Consider the following 20,698-nt stretch of genomic DNA (forward strand, 5'->3'; position numbering starts at 1 on the left):
TAAACACCCAACAAGGTGACTGCTCCTTTCCTATTTCTGACTTCAGACCATACTACCTCCAAAGGTAGATCCCCCTCCAACTGCCTTTCTGCAGCCGTTATACCATTTCTAATTAGCAACGCCACCCCCCCCCTCCTTTTTTTACCACCCTCCCTGATCTTACTGAAACATCTGTAACCAGGAACCTCCAACAACCATTCCTGATGATGGATTTTGACTGAGAACTGGGAGACAGTCAGCATTATGGTCCAGACCAGACCTCCCCCACCAGAATATTATTAGGAGGTAGCGCAGATCCTAGCTTTTATATTTATTTAAAGCTAAGTGTAAGGCGCTGTGTTCCAGATGTGATTGGATTGGTCAACCAACAGGCTTTAATCAAAACACACTTTATTCTTACAACACAGTTACGACATAAAAAGAAAAAAAACTGGCATAACTTTATATTTTTAACAAGACAATGTCAGAGTTATACAGCAGGGAAACAGACCCTTTGGTCCAACTTGTCCACGCCGACCAAACATCCCAATTTGACCTAGTCCCATTTGCCAGCGTTTGGCCCAAATCCCTCTAAACTCTTGCATTATTTCACCACTGATCATCAACTGTTCCAGTAACGGCAGCATACCACAAACACACCCTTTGGCAAAAATGCAATTCAGCAAAACAGTTACAGCTCTCACATGCTCTCTCTTTCTCCAGTCCAGAAGAAAGAAACAATCTGCCCTTTTTGATTTTTTAAAAGGAAGCCTCGCTGTCTGAGACTTCACTTTAGCAGCTGAGAACTTGAGCTTTTTGCTCAGCACCCAGCATCCCAACTCACTGAAAACAAAACTAAAAGCCTTCCTAGATCTGTGAGAGCCCTGACCCCATCCACTCATGATTCCTTTATCTCATTTCAAAAATCGCCTAGAGATAACTCCAAGCCATTTACCAACAGCCTGTCTGAAGGAGACATTTTGGCAGCACTGTGACAATACTGCAAGACCAATATCACAGAATATATTTCTTAAAGGCACAATAAATTACAGTCCCTGACAGTCATGACCTCTGGGCACTAATTGTTTAGAAGAAAATTGGAAAGAGGCAAGCAAAAACAACGTGTTTAGTGGCCAAGAAGAGGGTCTTAAGAAAGTAAAGACAAAGAAACATACACCCTCTCAGCCCATTCTCTTCCTCTGTAGTATACATGGCAGAGACTGCAGTACCAAAGTAGAAGCCCTGAGCCACAATAGATGATAATCAGAGCCGATCGCTACAGCTCAACCACTGTCTTTACAAGGCAAATGGCTGCCATTGTACCAAATGCTTGGTCTAAGGGATAGATTTTAAAGGAGGGAAGGGTTTGGGAGAGAATTTGTGAGCTGAAGCACTGAAGATACAACTGCCAATGGTAGGGTGATGAAAGTCAGCCATGTACAAAAAACCAGTTTTGAAGGAGTGCTGTGAACTTGGCAGTTTTTAGGGATTGAAGTGGTTACAGACAGCAGGAGAGACAAGGTCCTCGGGGCATATGTAAACAAGAATGAGGATTTTCAAAAGAGTTTTTGCCAGATTAGGAGTCAGTTTAGGTCAAACAGAATCAGGGTAATAACCTGGTGTAATATGAAGACTGTCGAATTTTAGATGAGCTCAAGTTTACGATGTTATAGATTGGGCAAGGACAGCAACTCCATACATGCTCATCCTCACCTAGATTCTTGACCAATACGAACAGGGCAATTTCTTTGAGAGCCTTCGCAACCACAGGAAGTGACTATAATACAGAGCAGCATTAGAGCCAGTTAGGAGCATAATTGACACAATTCATTTCCAATCAAGAGAAGATGCTCTCATGTAAATACGGAGATTATTGGAGGCAGTAGTCAGGTTCCTAGTTTCTGTTGCCCTGGGTGTTAGCCAAGTATTCCAAGGTAGATGACTTGGATCAAACAGAAGGCTCTAAGTGAGGTAAATGATCTCTCTCTCACACCTCACTCCACTGACTGCCTATATTCTAAAGCCAAGTCTGAACTGCAATGAAGCTTAATGCATTAAGCCAAGTTTGTAATCATATTTAAAAAGACCAAGTTTTTAAAAAAACACACTTCTGAAACCAAAGATCTGTGGGAAGATTACCCTGAATTTTGTTATTACTTTGTTGCATAAACAACCTTACACATGGTGAACACTCTGCAAGATATTAACTGAGGATGTAACAGCTTATGCAGTGTCCTGAAAGTGTCCATTTACAGAAAATCAACTGACAACACTGGGTCAGCCAAGGCTGGTCTTAAGGCAGAATTTCTAGCTGTCTGATTTTGCCACAGTCCGTTCAGCCAGCAGAGAACATCTATTCAAGAAACACACTACAGCAATTAGACATATATAGCAAATGGAACTCATGAATGTAACCACATTAATGTCTTTTTATAAAGGCAAAAATCTTTCTCCAGCAGAGTACAGTGATGGGCAAATAATAAAAATAACAAAAATTAGGGACATGAAATCAATCTCAGCCACTCTCTAGCTATATGCTCCCCAGAGAAGGTCAATGCCAGAATTACTCAGTCTCCCAGCCTGGGTGGAAATACTGCAGCCATGACCTGCAGGCAGGAATTCATATTACGGCAGAGCTATGCCAGCTTTGTACTGCTTGAAGCCTCAGGGGCAACAACATTTAAATGCTTTCCATTTACTGTTAATTATTACTGACACCAAAAATGTCTTACCCTGGTTTCAAGTTTAGCCACCAGTATGTCAATAACATCAATCACTCTGTCGTGTGTCAATTACAAGTTACCTTTAATTCTGTTATTTAAGTAATGTCACAGATAATAAAATACTAAAGTAGTTATTTAAACTTTATTGCATTTAAATCCTTTTTCCAAGGGATGGTTAGCTGGTGTTAATAGGGCAGCATGGTGGCTCTATGGTTAGCACTGCTGCCTCACAGTGCCAGGGTCACAGGCAAAATCCCACCCTCGGATGACTATCTGTGTGGAGTTCGCACATTTTCCCCGTGGGTTTCCTCTGAGTGCTCCTGTTTCCTTCTACAGGTTAGGTGGGTTGGCTGTGCCAAATTGCCCACAGTAATGAGGGATGTGCAGTCAAGCTGAATCAATCACGAGGAAATGCAGGGTTACAGGATTGGGGGTGGGTCTGGGTAGGATGCCCTTCGGAGGGGCATGTGGATCTGCCGGCAAAAGGCCTGCTTCCATACCAAATGGATTCTCTGATTCTTTTAATTCCTTTATAATTATTTGTCCTTGTGTTTTACATCGCATGACACAGTTTCTTCCGGAAAGAGTTATTGCTGAGTCTTTCAATCCATGAACAGTTGTTAAAGATTTGTGGTTTACATTGTCACAACTTTCTAAATCCCAAGGCCATGAACTTGAAACAGGACTTGCCCGTTTGACTGTACCCAAACCAGCATTGTGGGTCTATTGACAGCAAATGGACTCATGCACTTTAAGGCAGGAGCTCACTACAGTACCACCAACTGACGAGCAACTGGGCACGGACAATAAATGCTGCCCCAGCCAGTCACGCTCACATCTCATGAGTAAATTTTTAAAAGCATGTTTTATCCTTGTTGCATCTGGATTCTCTTTTCCAGTACCATATCATGGCTTCCAGTTCCACGTCAAGTTAATTTAAACCCTCTCGAATAAATTTAGCCAATCATCCACATGGACATTAGTCCCAACTCAACCATCCAGCCTGTATAGGTTCCACCTCCTCCAAAATATTCCCTGTGTTTCAGGAACTTAAAACCCTCCTGTAATAGCAAGAGGGAAATCAGAATTTGTTTTCTTTAAAGTAACTAATTTCTTTCTTAAATATTCTTAAAAATTGATACTATGTGGGATCACATGATGCCAACCGATGATAATTTTTGTAAAGTTCAGATCAGCAGTAACAAGAGGACTAAAGCTTACATCATCCTCCTGGAGTATCCCATTCCTTTCACTGACTAGAAATGGCAGCCAAGCCAACATGAAGTAATAGTGGACAAGATGTCTGCCTCAGCCAGTTTTGAAGAAAGGAAACCACCAAAACCCATTACTGCTTGACTTTATGCTAATGACTCCATAAATACCTTTCATAAACATAACAGATTTTGGACAGGACATCAAAAAAAACCTGGTTAGCTGAGGGATTAAGCTCAGATAGGTGGCATGGTGGCTCAGTGGTTAGCACTGCAGCCTCACAGTGCCAGGGACCCAGGTTCAATTCCCACCTCAGGCCTCACCACTGAGCTACTGTGCCATGTGTTTGAATAAGCTTCCATTTACAGATTTTTAGTTTAAACGTACTTTGTTAGTCTACCTGTGACAACAGAACTGGAAACAGCTCCATGCCTAGTGATGCGACTGTATTTCTAAACATAAACTCTCAAAAGTCTGATTTCTGGAAAGAATCCTGTATTTTGCCTGTGAAGTGCAAGAGTTCCCATCTTACAACTACTGTCCCGTCAACTACAATTTAACTGCAAAAGGCAGTTCTGAGCAAGGTCTACTGAATGAACCTCCACTGGATAATGATTTATTTAACTCCTAATTCACATGAATAGTTTCTGATATCTCTGATTTTAAGCAATTTATAACTTGTTTCCTTTCCTTTCTTTCCTAATTGTGTGCACGTGCATGTCTTGTGAACCACTCTTCCAGGTTTTGAATGCAGGATGAACTCCTAAAGAATTTGTTGTGGGTCATTTTCAATTGGACTTCACAAACAGGGTTTGGACAAACAGAGAATGCCTATTTTTTAAAGGGGAAAGAAAGTTCATAAAGAATATTAACCACTGACCAACAGAAGTGGAAGACTGCAAAAATAATTCAATTCACCTCATATTCTTGTCTGTTACCACCATACTCTCCAGCATCTTCTCTCCAGCTGCATACTCAGCTCCATCCTCCTATTTCAATACTGACTAACATGAGGCAAAGCCCCTGTTCACTAGCTCATTAAAATTCACCTGCTGGACCAGATCCCAATTCCTATCTGTGTCTTTGCTCCAGTATGATTCATTCCTCACCTCTTGCCCCTGCCAAGAGTACTCTGTAGATCTCTATTTGAAATCATTGACCCAAACATTAGGAATGCAATGCATAATCTTGGAAAACTGTCCTTAATTACTATTGCTGCCACCCTCCCCTCAGGGAGGTGCTCCATACAGATCAGTTTTGGTTGAGAAATAAATCTTAACCAGAACATTATCTAGTGTAGCACCGAGGGTATGTTGCACTGTCTTTCAGGTGAGACATTAAAACAGAATGTCATCCTTTTCAAGCTGACCTAAAAGATCCCAAAGTAGTAGAGAGGAACCTCGATTATCCAAAAGACATAGGCAGGGAGTATTTCGTTCGGTTAATCGAATTCCGGATAATCAAATGCCGGATAACATAGTTTAGCCAAGCACCGGGACCTTGTGATCTTGCCAGATAATTCAATATTCAGATAATCGAGGTTCCTCTGTATTTTAAACAAGAATGAGGAGCTTTCCCCAGTATCCTGAAGCCAATATTTTTATCCTTTAACCTGGCCTGGAAAGACATGGCAAAGTAGTGACACAGTGCTCTAGGGATGTGGGTTCAAATCCCACCATGGCAGCTGATGAAATTTAAATTCTATTAATGAATCTGGAATCACCTATCTAACCCATACAATTACTATTTCAGGTAGTGAACTCCAAGTGTTACAATCTCCAATGGGAAAAGGCTTCTGCTGCTCTTTTACTTAATCTCTGCTTTTTAACCAAACTTAATTTAGTTTAAAGATCATGAACAGAGATACTTCCATTTCGGGGAGTTCAAAACTAGATGATTCAACTATAAGATGCTCATTAATTGTCCAACAGAGATTCAGAAAAAAACATTTACCAGCAAGTGGGTAGAATGAAGAATTTGGATAAAAAATTGGTTTAAGGGCAGAAAACAAGTGAGTTGTGACAAGTGGTTGCTTTGCCAAACTGCAGGACAGTAGACAGTTATAGTAAACAGGACCATGGCTGCTTCTGATGTATGTAAATGACTTAGATATTGTAATGCAGAGTAAAATGTCAGAATTTGCTGATGACACCAAATTTGGAAGCATGCTAATAAGTGAGATAGATACAAATTGACTGCAAAAAAATATAGTGAGCAAAAAAGGGTGGACAAGTAGGAGATAGAATTTAACACACAAGTGTGGGGTGATGTATATTGGCAGAAGGGATACAGAAAGATAATACAAACTTAATGGCCTAGTTCCAAAAAGCACACACAAAGACAGAGATATGCAGAGACATTTTACTCTGCATTACAATATCCAAGTCATTTACATACATCAGAAGCAGCCATGGTCCTGTTTACCATAACTGTCTACCATCCTGCAGTTTGGCAAAGCGACCATTTGTCACAACTCACTTGTTTTCTGCCCTTAAACCAATTTTTTATCCAGATTCTTCATTCTACCCACTTTCTGGTAAAATACTTTTTTCTGAATCACTATTAGACAATTAATGAGCATCTTATAGTTGAATCATCTAGTTTTGAACTCCCCGAAATGGAAGTATCTCTGTTCATGATCTTTAAACTAAATTAAGTTTGGTTAAATAGCAGAGATTAAGTAAAAGAGCAGCAGAAGCCTTTTCCCGTTGGAGATTGTAACACTTGGAGTTCACTACCTGAAATAGTAATTGTATGGGTTAGATAGGTGATTCCAGATTCATTAAGTGAATTTAAATATTTGAAAGTGGCAGGATATATTGAGAGCATGGTTAGTAAAACACATGGAATCCTGGACTTTATTCATAAAGGCATTTAGTACCAAAGCAGCAAAGTTATCCTGAACATTTATAAGACTATAAGATGTAGGACTAAAAGCAGGCCATTCAGTCCATCAAGTCTGCTCTCCCATTCAATTAGATTATGGTTTACCTGATAATCCTCCACTCCACTTTCCTGCCTTTTCCCATTATGATTCCCCGATTGATTAAAAACCTGACTATCTCACCCTTGAATATACTTAAGTGACATGTCTAAGACCAGACGGCAGATGTTTGAGGTGGGGAGTAAACTGTTCAGTGGGGATCAGACAAAAAATGTTTTCACCCTCGAGGGTGGTAAAAATATGGAACATGCTGCCTGAAAGGATGGCATAGATACTCTTGCAGCATTTACATAGTATCTCGACAAATACTTAAAATGCCAGGGATAGTAGGCTACGGACCAAGTGCAAGTAGATGGGATTAGTACAGTTTGTTATTTGTAGGTCAACATAGACATAGTGGGCCAAAGGGCCCGTTGTATGATTCGATGACCCAGCCTCTGAAACCCTCTCAGTAAAGAATTCCACAGATTCACAGTCCTCAGAGAAAACAATTCTCACCATATAAAGGTTTGGTTTGGTCATAACTAGATTATTACATCCAGTTCTGGTCAGAACATTTGGATGTGACGACCCTTGAGAGACTGCAAAGGAGATTTAACAGAATAGTTTCAAGGATGGAGGATATTAGTCACAAGATTTAGTTGGGAAAGGTGAGGTTGTGCTTCTTGGAGACTGAGGGAAGATTTGGGGAGAGATGTGCAAGATTTTGACAGGTTTAGATAAAGCAGACAAAGAAAAAACCGCTCTAAGTAGCCGATGGTGCAAGGACTAGGGAACACAGAATTAAAGTTTAGGTTAGGAGATAGAAGTAGAATGTGAAAAGATGTTCTGCAACAAGTGGGAATGACAGGGAATTAATTCTTTATAAAGATGGTGGAAGCAAAGACAGTCAATGATTACAGAAGTAAATTGGATAGGCACTTGAGGGAAATAAATTTGCTAAGTTGTAGGAATAGAGTAAGAAAATGGGGACTGACTGATTGTGTATAGAAAGCTGGCAAGGACTTAACAAACAGAATGATCATCTTCAATGCCATATTGACTCCATGATGATGATGACCAAAAGCAGCAGTTGAGAAACAGAATAGATGGACATCTAGAAAACACACCTTAGAACATAAGGGAGAAAGGAGTAGAATTATATATTCATTCAGCGAGATGAAGTAGGGTGGGAAGAGGCTTAGTTGAATCATATACACCTGGGGTAGTCCAGTTGGGTGAAACGCACCATTTCTACTCATGGATTTTCTTGAGGAGGCTTACCTGTATAGCGGAATCCATGGATGAACCCACCGGCTGATTTCCTGTAATCGATGGAATGACCAGCTGTCCCAATAATAAACATTCCAGGCAGGTTTCCTGATTCATATGTAGCCTTGATCAATGGATATTTGTTTGTGCGGCCTCGGCCCCTCTGAGGTTTAGTAAGACTGTTAGATAAAACATCAGCAGCAATGAAGGAAAGAATGTTTGTGTTGTCTTCATCAATTTTTTTATATTCCTTTACACCTTAAAGATGGCACCACCTTGTGGGAGCTTTGTTTGTTGAGCTTCAGCCAGTCCTCCAGCAGCAGGCCCATTGGTTGAGGGCAGCTGGACTGCTCAGCTGTGAAGGGCATCACAGCTGGATTAGGCCCAAACTTACTCATTTTGAGCAAAGGCTGCCAGCAGAGTGATCTGGAGCAGAAGCCCTAGCTGATTCCACCCACTACCCCCCAACAACCCCTAGTCCAGTGTTGGCAGCAATTATAGCATCTCAAGAAGCTGATTGGGTTACTCAGCACAGATTGAGTGAACCTGGCGCCTTCCTTGTCCCAACAGCTCATTTTCACACGAACTTGAAGCAACTATAACACGGATTCACTGGGAAACAAGTGACAGATATACCTGCAACGAAAGGAGAAAATACTAGAGAATATGACAGTGGAATAACATTTTAAAAGGAAATAAACAAGGGGAAAGTATAGATGGGAAAACCCACAGGAAAGCAAATAAGATGTGCACAAGAGTTGAAACTTTATTGCTGGAACAGCACAGCAGGTCAGGCAGCATCCAGGGAACAGGAGATTCGACGTTTCGGGCACAGGCCGAAGGGCCTGAAGAAGGGCCTGTGCCCGAAACGTAGAATCTCCTGTTCCCTGGATGCTGCCTGACCTGCTGTGCTGTTCCAGCAATAAAGTTTCAACTTTGATCTCCAGCATCTGCAGACCTCACTTTCTCCTCGAAGATGTGCACAAGACACTTGCTGCACGTGAACAGTTAAACAGATGGAGCCATTCAGCTTCTTGTTCCTGATCTAGCCACTATTCAGTGAGATCATGGCTGATTTCATAGAATAACCATTGCCCCATTTTTTTTAAACCACCCATTAGTGAACAGAAAACTAATAACCTCAGATTTAATAGGAACAATTGATTTAGCAACAACTGTGATTTGGGGAAATGTTCCAAAATTCGACCACCGTTAATGTGCATGTGTTTCCTAATTTCACAGCTGTAAGGCCTGACTCTAGGTCAGCTAGGTAAAAACGGTGACTGCAGATGCTAGAAACCAGATTCTGGATTAGAGTGGTGCTGGAAAAGCACAGCAGTTCAGACAGCATCCAAGGAGCAGGAAAATCGACGTTTCGGGCAAAAGCCCTTCATCAGGAGTACATTCCTGTATTCCTGATGAAGGGCTTTAGCCCGAAACATCGATTTTCCTGCTCCTTGGATGCTATCTGAACTGCTGTGCTTTTCCAGCACCACTCTAATTCAGAATCTAGGTCAGCTAGGTCTCAATTCCCCTCAAACAGATAAACAGAGTTGACCCTCTTTTCCCCTTTAAAACCACCACAGCTGGGTCACCCCTTAACTTCTAAATTTCAGGGAATACAACCTTTGTTTGTGCAATAATTTCTCATCATTTCAACTTTTGAGTCAAATTTCATTCTGGTCAATCTATGCTGCATTTCCTTCCAAAGCCAGTATATCTTACTGTTGGGCGTGTTGTCCGATCGACCAAGTTGTGTCTAACTAGGGTTAACACAACTAAAGCCAGCCTCGACACCCACCTTCAATCAAGAGTTATTTTGCATTTCTTTGCACCACTCAGTCATTTGCTAATGATCTATGTACAGAGGAACTTTGATTATCCAACATTCGATTATCCGAATTTCAGATTATCTGGACAAGATCGCAAGGTCCCAATGCTTGGCTAAACTGTGTTTCCGGCATTCGATTATCTGAAAAAAAAAACTCCCCGCCCGTGTCTTTCAGATAATCAAGGTTCCTCTGTACACTGATCCTTAAGTCTCTTTGCAAATGAATGGCTCATTTCATTTGCACGGGCTACAAACATTCACACACACAGGACTCTGCTCAGTGTAGGCAAAAGGCATTTGTGCATACATTGCATTTGTTTCACTGAGAGAAGGTCATGAAGTCTGCCAATCCTTTCTGCACTCATCATGACATGACCTGACCAATTCAAATCTATTACCTATCTGAAAATAATATGTTAAATAAAATCGACAATTAATAGATTCAGCTACATCTCCATGCCAACTATGGTCCAAACATTCAGCACCCTCTTCTGTATAAATTGGATCTTCCTCACAAAGTCTACTTTCTTGCATTCTTATCCTGATGAATGCAAGATAAAAAGCTTCAACTTTCTGTTTCTTTCAAGTGATCTTTCGAAAGCTCTGAGATCTGGTCTCCTCACATCTCAACAGGATGAGCTCACAAATCATTGCAGGTAGCAAAAAGCATTTAAAAATAGTGAAATGGAATAAAGTTTCCAAGTGGAAATAGGCCGAGCAGGTTTAGGAAACAGAGGAGATGGCTCTTTGGCTTTCAAGGTGAGCTGACTCTGAGACGACTTCTTATTCTTGCTAGTGATATCTACATCATGTGCAAGGCCAGTATTCATTGCCCCTTAAGGGGGTGGAAGTTCCTCTTTTTGAATCTCTGCAGTCTAATTGGTATTGGCACACCCACAGTTCTATTAGGGAGTGATTAAAGCATTCTAATCCAGTGGCAGTGAAGGGATGCCAATATAGCTGCAAGCCAGGGTGGTCTGCAGTTTGCAGGTAGTGGTGTTTCCATGTGTCTCCTGCCCTTGTCCTTCTAGAAGGTAAATATTGATGGGTTGGAATATCCTATCAAAAAAGCCTCGGTTAGTTGCTGCATTACCCCTTGTATATGGTACACACTGCCACCAGTGTGTTGTAGTGGAGGAAATAACTTTTTAAGGTGGTGGATAGGGTGCAGTTAAGCAGGTTGCTTTGTCTTGGATGGTATTGAATTTCCTTAGCGTTGTTAGAGAAGCACACATCCGGACAAGCGGGATGTATTCCATTACACTCCTGATATGTGCCTAGTAAACGGTCGACAGGCTCCGGAGGCTCGGGCAATTAATTCATCATAGAATTCAGTCTCAGACCTGATCTTGTAGCCACAAAAGTTTAACAATCAGGACATTGGAAGTGAATGATTCAGTGACGACAATGTTGTTGAGCATCAAGAGGATATTTCTTCTTACTGGAGATGGTCACAAATATTACTTACTACCTCTCAGCCCAAGACTGAATGCTATCAGGGTCTTGCTGCATGTATTGATATCTGGACAGTCACAAATGATACTGAATATGATGCTTTATCGGGAAAGATGTGCACTTCTGACCTAATGGTCTTTGATCAAGCAGTTGAAGATGGCTGCCTTGAGGAACTCCTGCAGGCCCGTTAAAGGAGGCTTTTCTGCCTTTTTACAGCAGTACTATCTGACAGCCAGTTTAGTAATGAAATTGGGATTTGAGCCCACAAAATGGAGCATTTCTAATTCAAAAGCTGACAAATGGGGGATCCAAAATGGCGGTGACTCAGCAAGTCTGAGTCTATAGTGCTCCTCCCAAGACCTAGGCAAAGTGGGCCACCCTCCTCCACCACACTCACCAAATCAATTAAAAATAATTTTTATTTAATGTAATTAGTGGTTTAGTACTAAATTTATACAGTTCAGTCTCCTGTAAAAATGACTAGGGGGAAAGGAGCCCGCAGTTCTCAGCGGGCAGGAGCCCCTCCCACACCCTCCCCAGCTGCAGGATAGGCGTCCGCAGCTGCCCCGGGGGACTTACCTACGGTGGCGAGCCTCGCGGAAATAATCTCTAAACTCGATGCAAAGATCGATGCTTTCATAGAAGAGCCCCGAAGTCGATGGAATTCATTCTCGTGCGCTACAAAAGCACAGCCGAGACATCAAAGAAATTGAATGCCGAGTCAGAGGGGCGGAGCTAAAGGCCGCGACCTCCGCGGCCATTGCAGAATCGGCCGTGGATCGGGTCCGGACTCTCGAGCAGCAAGTCCGAACCTTAGAGAGTCACATTGATTCTCGAGGTCGTCAAAAAAATATTTGTTTGCTGGGCCTTCCCGAACGGGAAGAAGAAGGCCAGCTTACAAGGTTCCTTGAACAGTGGCTTCCGCAGTTATTGAATCTGGAGGCTGGATCAGGCCAGGTAAGGGTAGAATGGGCCTACCGGGTTGCAATACACGGGCCCGGCACGAACCAGCGCCCACGCCCGGTCCTGTTCTGGCTGCAGAGCTGTAAGGTGAGGCAGATGCTCTTGGACGCCTCCAGAAATCTTGGGAAAGATCCACAAGCCATGACTCATAAAGGATCCAAGATTATGTTATTTCAGGACTTTTCCCCAGCTTTGGTCCGAAAGAGAAAGGCGTTTGATGAAGCAAAGAAGTGTTTAAGGGATTTAAACATTCAATACTCCTTGCACTACCCAGCTATACTATGCTTTAGCGTTTAACTTCGGATCACCGGAGAAGGCCAAGGAACTTTTGGACTCGCTTAGACAAATTATAAGAGTTAATTGATGTTGTTTTGCCCTACCCCCACCCTGGTTTAACCCCCCCTTTTTTTCCCTTTCATTATCTTACTGTTTAATATTATCTCCGGGGGATGGGAAGAAAGGTTTATTTATTCATCCTTTACTTAGCGATTTCCTTTCCCTTTTTTTTATATATATATAGGCCAGGGGGTCTAGTTAATGTAGATGGGGGGGGAAGGTGGCTACCTTATCTTATTTTATCTTTGTCCTTGGGAGCAGGGTTGTTTTCCCCTGTTCATATATGTTCATATATGGTATTAACATTACCAAATATATCCAGGTGTGGGTGGGGGATAGGGTACTCACTGTTAGCTCTAGTTCAGTAGTTTACTTGAATTTTCTTTATCCTATCGTGGGGTGCTGGGTCAAGGGTGGAGCACTGGTTGGGAGAGGTTATGATGGGTTTTTTGGAAAGGAAGTGATGCCCCCTGGGAATAAGGGAGAAGATCTCCATTTAAATACGTGTTATACTTTTGTTTACTATTTAGAAATAGTTTCTTTTTATATTGATCTGAATGTACTAAAGAGCTTTTATTTTTGTGAATTTTATATGCTCTATGCTCGGGATGTTTTGGATAAATACGGGTTTTGTTGTGATCTGATGTTAACACATTCCGAGCATGTATATCACTGCTCAATTTATGTGTTATCCGTTGGATTTTTTTTTCTCTTGAATAATGTAAGAATTTTAATGATACACTCTGGTTAGTTGTAAGTTAAATGAGTAGTTAGTTGAGTTTTGTCTCTTTTTTTCTTAGTATTTCTGTTTTCTTGTTTGATAGATTTTGGTTATCATTTATTTAAGATTTAACCGTATATCAATGTTTATACTTGGGTCTTTTTTTTTTAGTTTTCTTTTGTAAACTTGTTAAAACTAGTTAAAATTTTCAATAAAAATATCTAAAAAAAAGCAGACAAATAGCAAAAGGAGTGACAAGGCCAATCATCAACTGACAATTTCTAAATAATGAGAGAAAATAAGAACTCGCAGAAGGGATCCAGGGTGAACAAGGACGAAGAAGGCAGAAGGGCTAGATGTTAAGTAGTAGTAGGTGTGAGGGGGAAAATGCATAGCGGGCAAGGGAGCATATGAGTGATGCACACAGGGAAGGTGCTGGGAGGATGTACAGGGGTATGGGGAGAAAGGTGAGAGAGGACTTTAATGGTACAGCCAGCTTGAGAGTCAGGAAGGGAATAATGCTGAGGATGGATCATTTAGGTTCCAGGGAAATTGTGTGGGGGGGGGGGCACAGTGACTCAGTGGTTAGCACTCCTGCCTCACAGCACCAGGGACCCAGGTTTGATTTCAACCTTGGGCAACTGTCTGTGGGAAGTTTGCACATTCTCCCAGTGACTGTGTGGGTTTCCTCCGGGTGCTCTGGTTTCTTCCCACAGTCCAAAGATGTGCAAGTCAGGTGAACTGGCCACACTAAATTACCCATAGTATTAGGGGCATTAGTCAGAGGGAAATGGGTCTGGGTGAGTTACTCTTCGGAGGGTCGGTGTGGACTTGTGGGGCCAAAGGGCCTGTTTCCACACTGTAGGGAATCTAATCTAATCTAATCAACAAAGTGAAAAGAAAAATTGGATACGGAGTAAAGTTGGGCATCTAAGAACTGTTGAAAATTTGGGTCCTCACTCCTTGAAAGGTTTAGGACTAAATTATTAAAGTGAAAGGATAAAACAAAGGATGAATGATTAAACAAAGGCAAGACGATAACTCTAAAATGAAAGTAAGGCAATACTGAAGACAGAGGTTGAGAGTGTAAATTTTATAAAGGAAATGATAAACAAAAGTTGGTATCAGCATTTCCTAAAAGTTTGAGGGACAGTGCAATTATACTTACTTGTTAAAAATGGAAAAGTCAAAATTCCACCCCAAGCAGCGGATGACACGGTCATAAGGCTGACGCACTGAAAAGTTATCAGCCTCATCCACTGATAGGAGACGCTGGTCGTTGAGTACATCCTGGGATGCATTGTTCCTGTTGAAGTGAAATCGCAGTCTTAGATGCAGCTTTCCCTTTCTGTCTTGTACAATAGCAATATTGGCCAGGTCTCCTTCCAGCAAGCCATCCAGTGATTTCAGCTGGTATGTATCCAGCATGGCATTATTCACAGCACTGAGGAGCACACAAGAGTGAAACATGAAGAACTGAAAGCAACAGGTTTCTTTAACCGCTCAAGCAACTTCCAAACCTGCGGATTTCGCGAAATCTAAGGAAGCAAAGCAAATGATGATAAGCAGCAACACATAAAACAGCAGAGACAGATCAACTCACCATGACGTGTAAAACAGAACTAATTATCTCCTCTTTCATCAGTGGAGGTAGAACTTGTACATTCAAGTGCTCAAGAAATAATGACCTAATGGGGAACTCCCCTTTTTAAACTCAAACATAAATCATGATGTGCATGAGAAGATGGTGGTGTTGTGGTAACAGCACTTGACCAGTAATCCAGAGATAATCCAACTGTGGCAGCTGATGGAATTTAAATTCAATCATTCAAAAAAATCTAGTTTTAAAAGCTAGTTTTAGTAAATGAGCATGAAACCATCATAAAAATCCATCAAGTACATTAATGTCCTTTAGGAAAGGAAATCTGCAGGTCTTAACCAGTTTGACCGACATGTGACTCCAGAACAAAGCAACGTGGTTACCTCTCAACTGCTCTCTGAAATGGCCTTGCAAACTACTCTGTTCTAAGGCAATTATGAATTGCCAGCATCACTCACATGCTTTGTTTGGTAGCACAGAGCTTGAACATTGCTGAAAAAATATAGTTTATCAAAACTTTTCAACTTGTTCTTATCAGGACAATTCTCAAGAAACACTAATATAAAGGGAAAACAACATTTACACCAAATGAGAGAAGGGAATGATTGGTAGAGGCGTTGTTGCTTTAATCAACAAAATTGGTGACTGCCGTTCTCTTGGCAACATCTTGACCAATCAAAGTCAATCTGCTTGGCTTAATATTTAAACAAAGCTTGGCAGTGAGCTGTCAGTTGTTAGTTGGCGTACTCCAAATGGAAATGTCTCTACCTTGACATGCTGTGTCTTTTCAAAGAATAGGTTAATATACATAGTTATTGAAAAAATTCAATTTTGAATTCCTTTGAGTTTATTTGTTCAAAGGATTCATTTAGATAGATATTTATTTTTGGTGGGAGAATCCATAACAAGGGAGGTTTAATCTTAGAACTCAAGCTCAACTATTGCAGTATGTTGTTGGGAAGCAGTTTTGCAAAAACGTAGCAGCATTCCCTCCTCCAAAATGCTGTGAATTTTGGGACTATTTAAATTTTCAACACTGGCATTGACAGATTTTTAGGGTATCAAGCGCTACAATAAATTGAAGTAGAGGTTAGTCATGACATGAGTAAATGAATAATAAAAGATAGCTCAGTGAGCCAAACTACTTCCTACATACAACCCAATCTGAATTTTATGTTGTTTTTAGTTTAAAGGATAGGAGATTTTCAGAAATTTTCCTTCATTTAAGAAGCACAGAATGTTAAAAAGGAAGACATTTGTCTGATCATGCTTATGCTGGCTCTTCAGAACAGCTTTCTCATCAGCTTTATGTTCACTCCCCTTTCCCCTTAAATCAACAAAGATCATTTTGTTAAAGATTTATCTAATTCTGTTCTGCAAGTTATTACCGAAACTGCTTTCACATTCCTTCCAGGCAGGATACTTTAGAATTAGACAACACGGAACAGAGGGAGAACTACCATTTGGATACAGAACTGGCTTGAAGGTAGAAGACAGAGGGTGGTGATGGAGGGTTGCCTTTCAGACTGAAGGCCTGTGACTAGTGGTGTGCCATAAGGATCGGTGCTGGATCCAATGCTTTTCATCATTTATGTAAATGATTTGGATGTAAGCATAAGAGGTATAGTTAGTAAGTTTGCAGATGACACCAAAATTGGAGATGTAGTGGACAGAGATGAAGTTTACCTCAGAGTACAATGGGATCCTGATCAGATGAGCCAATGGGCCAAGGAGTGGCAGATGGAGTTTAATTTAGATAAATGTGAGGTGCTACATTTTAGAAAGGCAAATCAGAGCAGGACTTATACATTTAATGGCAAGGTCTTGGGGAGTGTTACTGAACAAAGGACCTTGGAGTGCAGATTCAAAGTTACTTGAAAGTGGAGTCACAGGTCGATAGAATAGTGAAGGTGGCATTTGGTATGCTTGCCTTTACTGGTCAGAGCTTTGGAGTGTAGAAGTTGGGAGCTCAAGTTGCAGGACATTAGTTAGACCACTATTGGAATATTGTGTGCAATTCTGGTCTCCCTGCTATATGAAGGATGTTGTGAAACTTGAAAGTGTTCAGAAAAGATTTACAAGGATGTTGCCAGGGTCAGAGAGTTTGGGATTCAGCGAGAGCGTGAATGGACTGGGGCTATTTTCCCTGGAGCCTAGGAGGTTGAATGGTGACCTTACGGAGGCTTATAAAATCATGAGGGGCATGGATAGGGTAAATAGACAATGTATTTTCCCCAGAGTGGGGGAGTCCAAAACTAGAGGGCATAGGTTTAAGGTGAGAGGGGAAACATTTAAAAGGGACCTAAAGGAGAAACCTTTTCACGCAGAGGGTGGTGAGTGTAAGGAATAAGCTGCCAGAGGAAGTGGTGAAGGCTGGTACAATTATGACATTTAAAAGGCATCTAGATGGGTATATGAATAGGCAGGGTTTAGAGGGATGTGGGGAAAATATTGGCAAATGGGACTAGATTTATTTAGGATGTCTGGTTGGCATGGACAAGTTGGACCGAAGGGTCTGCTTCCTTGCTGTATATCTTGCTCTCTAACTCATTGAATAGGATAAATTATCATTGCCTCTCTCATTGTTTTGCCAATTCCATTACATCTGCACCCTCCTCCTGTCAGTAGAAGTAGTTGCTTCCTCCTTGCTCTGTCAAACCCCTTATAATTTTCATCATCTATACTAAATTTTCCCCCACCTGTGCACTACTGTAAGATCAGTCCCAGCTTTTCCAGTCTCTCTATAGAACTATAGTCCTTCATTCTGGGAAATCTCTGTCACAGTCACTGAAATCCTTTCAGAGATGTGAAGCTCAAAACTGGACACATTACTTGAGCAGAGGTCAAACCAAGTGATCCTTAATCACTTTGGACAAAGGAAATAGAGCAGGGTAGGCCATTCAGCCCCTCGAGCCTTCACCGCCATTCAACTTGATCTGTGGCTGATCTTCTACTTCAATACCACTCTCCTGTACAATCCCATTTCCCAATTTATGGGGGAGGTGGTGGAGTAGTAGCATTGACGAGTAAACCAGAGAGCCACACAAACAATCATGAGTATCCTTACACAGAGATGAAGAAGGACATCACATCTGGGACAACACATCCATCCTAGGGCAAGCTAAACATAGACACGCCTGGGAAATCCTAGAGACCTGGTATTCAAATCAGAACTCCATCAACGAACACATCGATTTGGACCCCATTTACCAACCTCTGAGAAAAAGAGGAGGAAATGATATCACCTACCTTAACAGACCAAGACACAAAGAGATAGCGGGACAGAACAGCAGTGCCTCATCGAAGGCTTGCTGATTATGTTACCTAGCATGGTGTTGAAACAGCTGAGAACAAACCAACCAGCTTAGTGAGCAAACATACAATGTAAACACTCTAGGCATATGAGTTTGAATCCTAGCACTGCAAATGGTGAAATCTAAATCAAAGAAAATCTGAACTAATACTGCGCACAATTCTTCAGGTGTGGTCTGGCAAAGGTATAAAAAATTAAAATATACGTTGAATATAAAAACAATGTCTCAATTTACAAAGTCAAAGATCCCAACAATTGATTTAACAACAGTCGTACCAACTGGTCCAACCACTTTCGAAGTTTTTTGTAGGTAAACACTTCAACCTTTCTTCCCTTGACTTGGTGCAACAAAATTGTGCAGACTGAAATTCAGACAATTATGCCACTGTTATTTATAAATATCATAGATTTATCTCAACCTATCATTGTACATGATCTGTGAAGCAGTCAAGCAGATAACCTCCTGTCATGCTCCTTGCACCATTGGCGCCATGGGAACCACTCTGCCCTCTCCTTTTCATCTAACTTTGTCAACATAACCTTCTACTTTCTGTGTTTATCTAGATTCTTCTTAAAAGTCATTCAGCTCTACCACCCACTGTGGCAGTGAGTTTCACATTCTCACCTCTCTCTGGGTAAAGAGGATTCTCCTGAATTCCCTGTTGGATTGATTAGTGGCCATCTTGTGGGCCCAGGATTTGATTGTGCCATTTGTAGAAAGATCTGCTCTACATTTACATTCTGAAACCCCTTCCCAACCTAAAGCCTTCCAGTAGCAATAACTAGTGGGGATCTCAAGTCAAAATCCTGGCTGTCTTTGCTTCACCAACAGACCATTTTCAACAACTTGCATTTATATAGCATCGTTAATGCAGTAAAATGTTCCAAGGTACTGCTCAGGCAAGATCAAACAGCATTTGACATGGAGCATTGTATGGGAATATTAAGTTCAGTGGCTAAAAGCTTGATCATTGGAGGTAGGCTTTAAGCTTTAAGCTTTTCTGGCAAGCATGGGGAGCGATGCAGACTATGTCAGTGTATGGCTCCGTAAACCGGACTATCAGGCCAGCATGGAGAGCTGTGCAGACTGTGTCAGTGTATGGCTAATTAAACCGGACTATCTGCCCAGCATGGAGAGCTGTGCAGACTATATCAATGTATGGCTCAGTAAACCGGACTATCGGCCCAGCATGGGGAGGTGTGCAGAATGTGTCAGTTTATGGCTCAGTAAACCGGACTATCACGCCAGCATGGAGTGCTGTGCAGACAATGTCAGTGTATCGCTCAGTAAACCGGACTATCCGGCCAGCATGGGGAGCGGTGCAGACTATGTCAGTGTATGGCTCAGTAAACTGGACTATCGGGACAGCATGGAGAGCTGCGCAGACTATGTCAGTGTATGGCTTGGTAACCCGGACTATCTGCCCAGCATGGAGAGCTGGGCAGTCTATGTCAGTGTATGGCTCAGTAAACTGGACTATCGGGACAGCATGGAGAGCTGCGCAGACTATGTCAGTGTATGGCTTGGTAACCCGGACTATCTGCCCAGCATGGAGAGCTGGGCAGTCTATGTCAGTGTATGGCTCAGTAAACCGGACTATCGGGCCAACATGGGGAGCGGTGCGGACTATGTCAGTGTATGGTTCAGTGAACCGGACTATCGGGCCAGCATGGTGAGCGGAGCGAACTATGTTAGTGCATGGCTCAGTAAACTGGACCACCGGGACAGCATGGAGAGCTGTGCAGACTATGTCAGTGTATGGCTCAGTAAACCGGACTATTGGGCAGCATGGGGAGGTGAGCGGACTATGTCAGTGTATGGCTCAGTAACCCGGACTATCTGCCCAGCAGGGGGAACTGTGCAGACTATGTCAGTGTATAGTTCAGCAAACCGGACTATCGGCCCAACGTAGAGCGGTGCGGACAATGTCAGTGCATGGCTCAGTAAACTGGACTATCAGGACAGCATGGAGAGCTGTGCAACTATGTCAGTGTAAGGCTCAGGAAACCGGACTATGGGACACAGCATGGAGAGCTGTGCAGACTATGTCAGTGTATGGCTCAGTAGACCGGACTATCGGGCCAGCAGGGAGAGCTGAGCGGACGATCTCAGTGTATGGCTCAGGAAACCGGACTATGGGACACAGCATGGAGAGCTGTGCAGACTATGTCAGTGAATGGCTCAGGAAACCGGAATATGAGACACAGCATGGAGAGCTGTGCAGACTATGTAAGTGTATGGCTCAGTAAATGGACTATTGGGCCAGCATGGGGAGCTGTGCGGACTATCTCAGTGCATTGCTCATTAACCTGGACTATCTGGCCAGCATGGAGTGCTTTGCAGACTATGTCAGTGTATGGCTCAGTAAA

The 20,698-nt window shown here is 42.1% G+C and overlaps 1 protein-coding gene across 7 annotated transcripts in view; it reads right to left on the reverse strand.

Moving 5' to 3' along the window:
* Positions 1-20,698, reverse strand: part of foxred2 (FAD-dependent oxidoreductase domain containing 2) — a 53,018-nt gene that overhangs the window by 16,651 nt on the left and 15,669 nt on the right. For all 7 annotated transcript variants that reach the window (XM_043679980.1, XM_043679979.1, XM_043679978.1 and 4 more), the window contains 2 exons: positions 14,584-14,859; positions 8,122-8,288 (listed from right to left, as the gene is read on the reverse strand). In XM_043679980.1, the coding sequence (XP_043535915.1) occupies positions 8,122-8,288; positions 14,584-14,859 (443 nt within the window). The remainder of the gene's footprint in view (positions 1-8,121; positions 8,289-14,583; positions 14,860-20,698) is intronic.

The sequence above is a fragment of the Chiloscyllium plagiosum genome, chromosome 39 (assembly GCF_004010195.1).
Source record: "Chiloscyllium plagiosum isolate BGI_BamShark_2017 chromosome 39, ASM401019v2, whole genome shotgun sequence".
NCBI classification, from domain to species: domain Eukaryota; kingdom Metazoa; phylum Chordata; class Chondrichthyes; order Orectolobiformes; family Hemiscylliidae; genus Chiloscyllium; species Chiloscyllium plagiosum.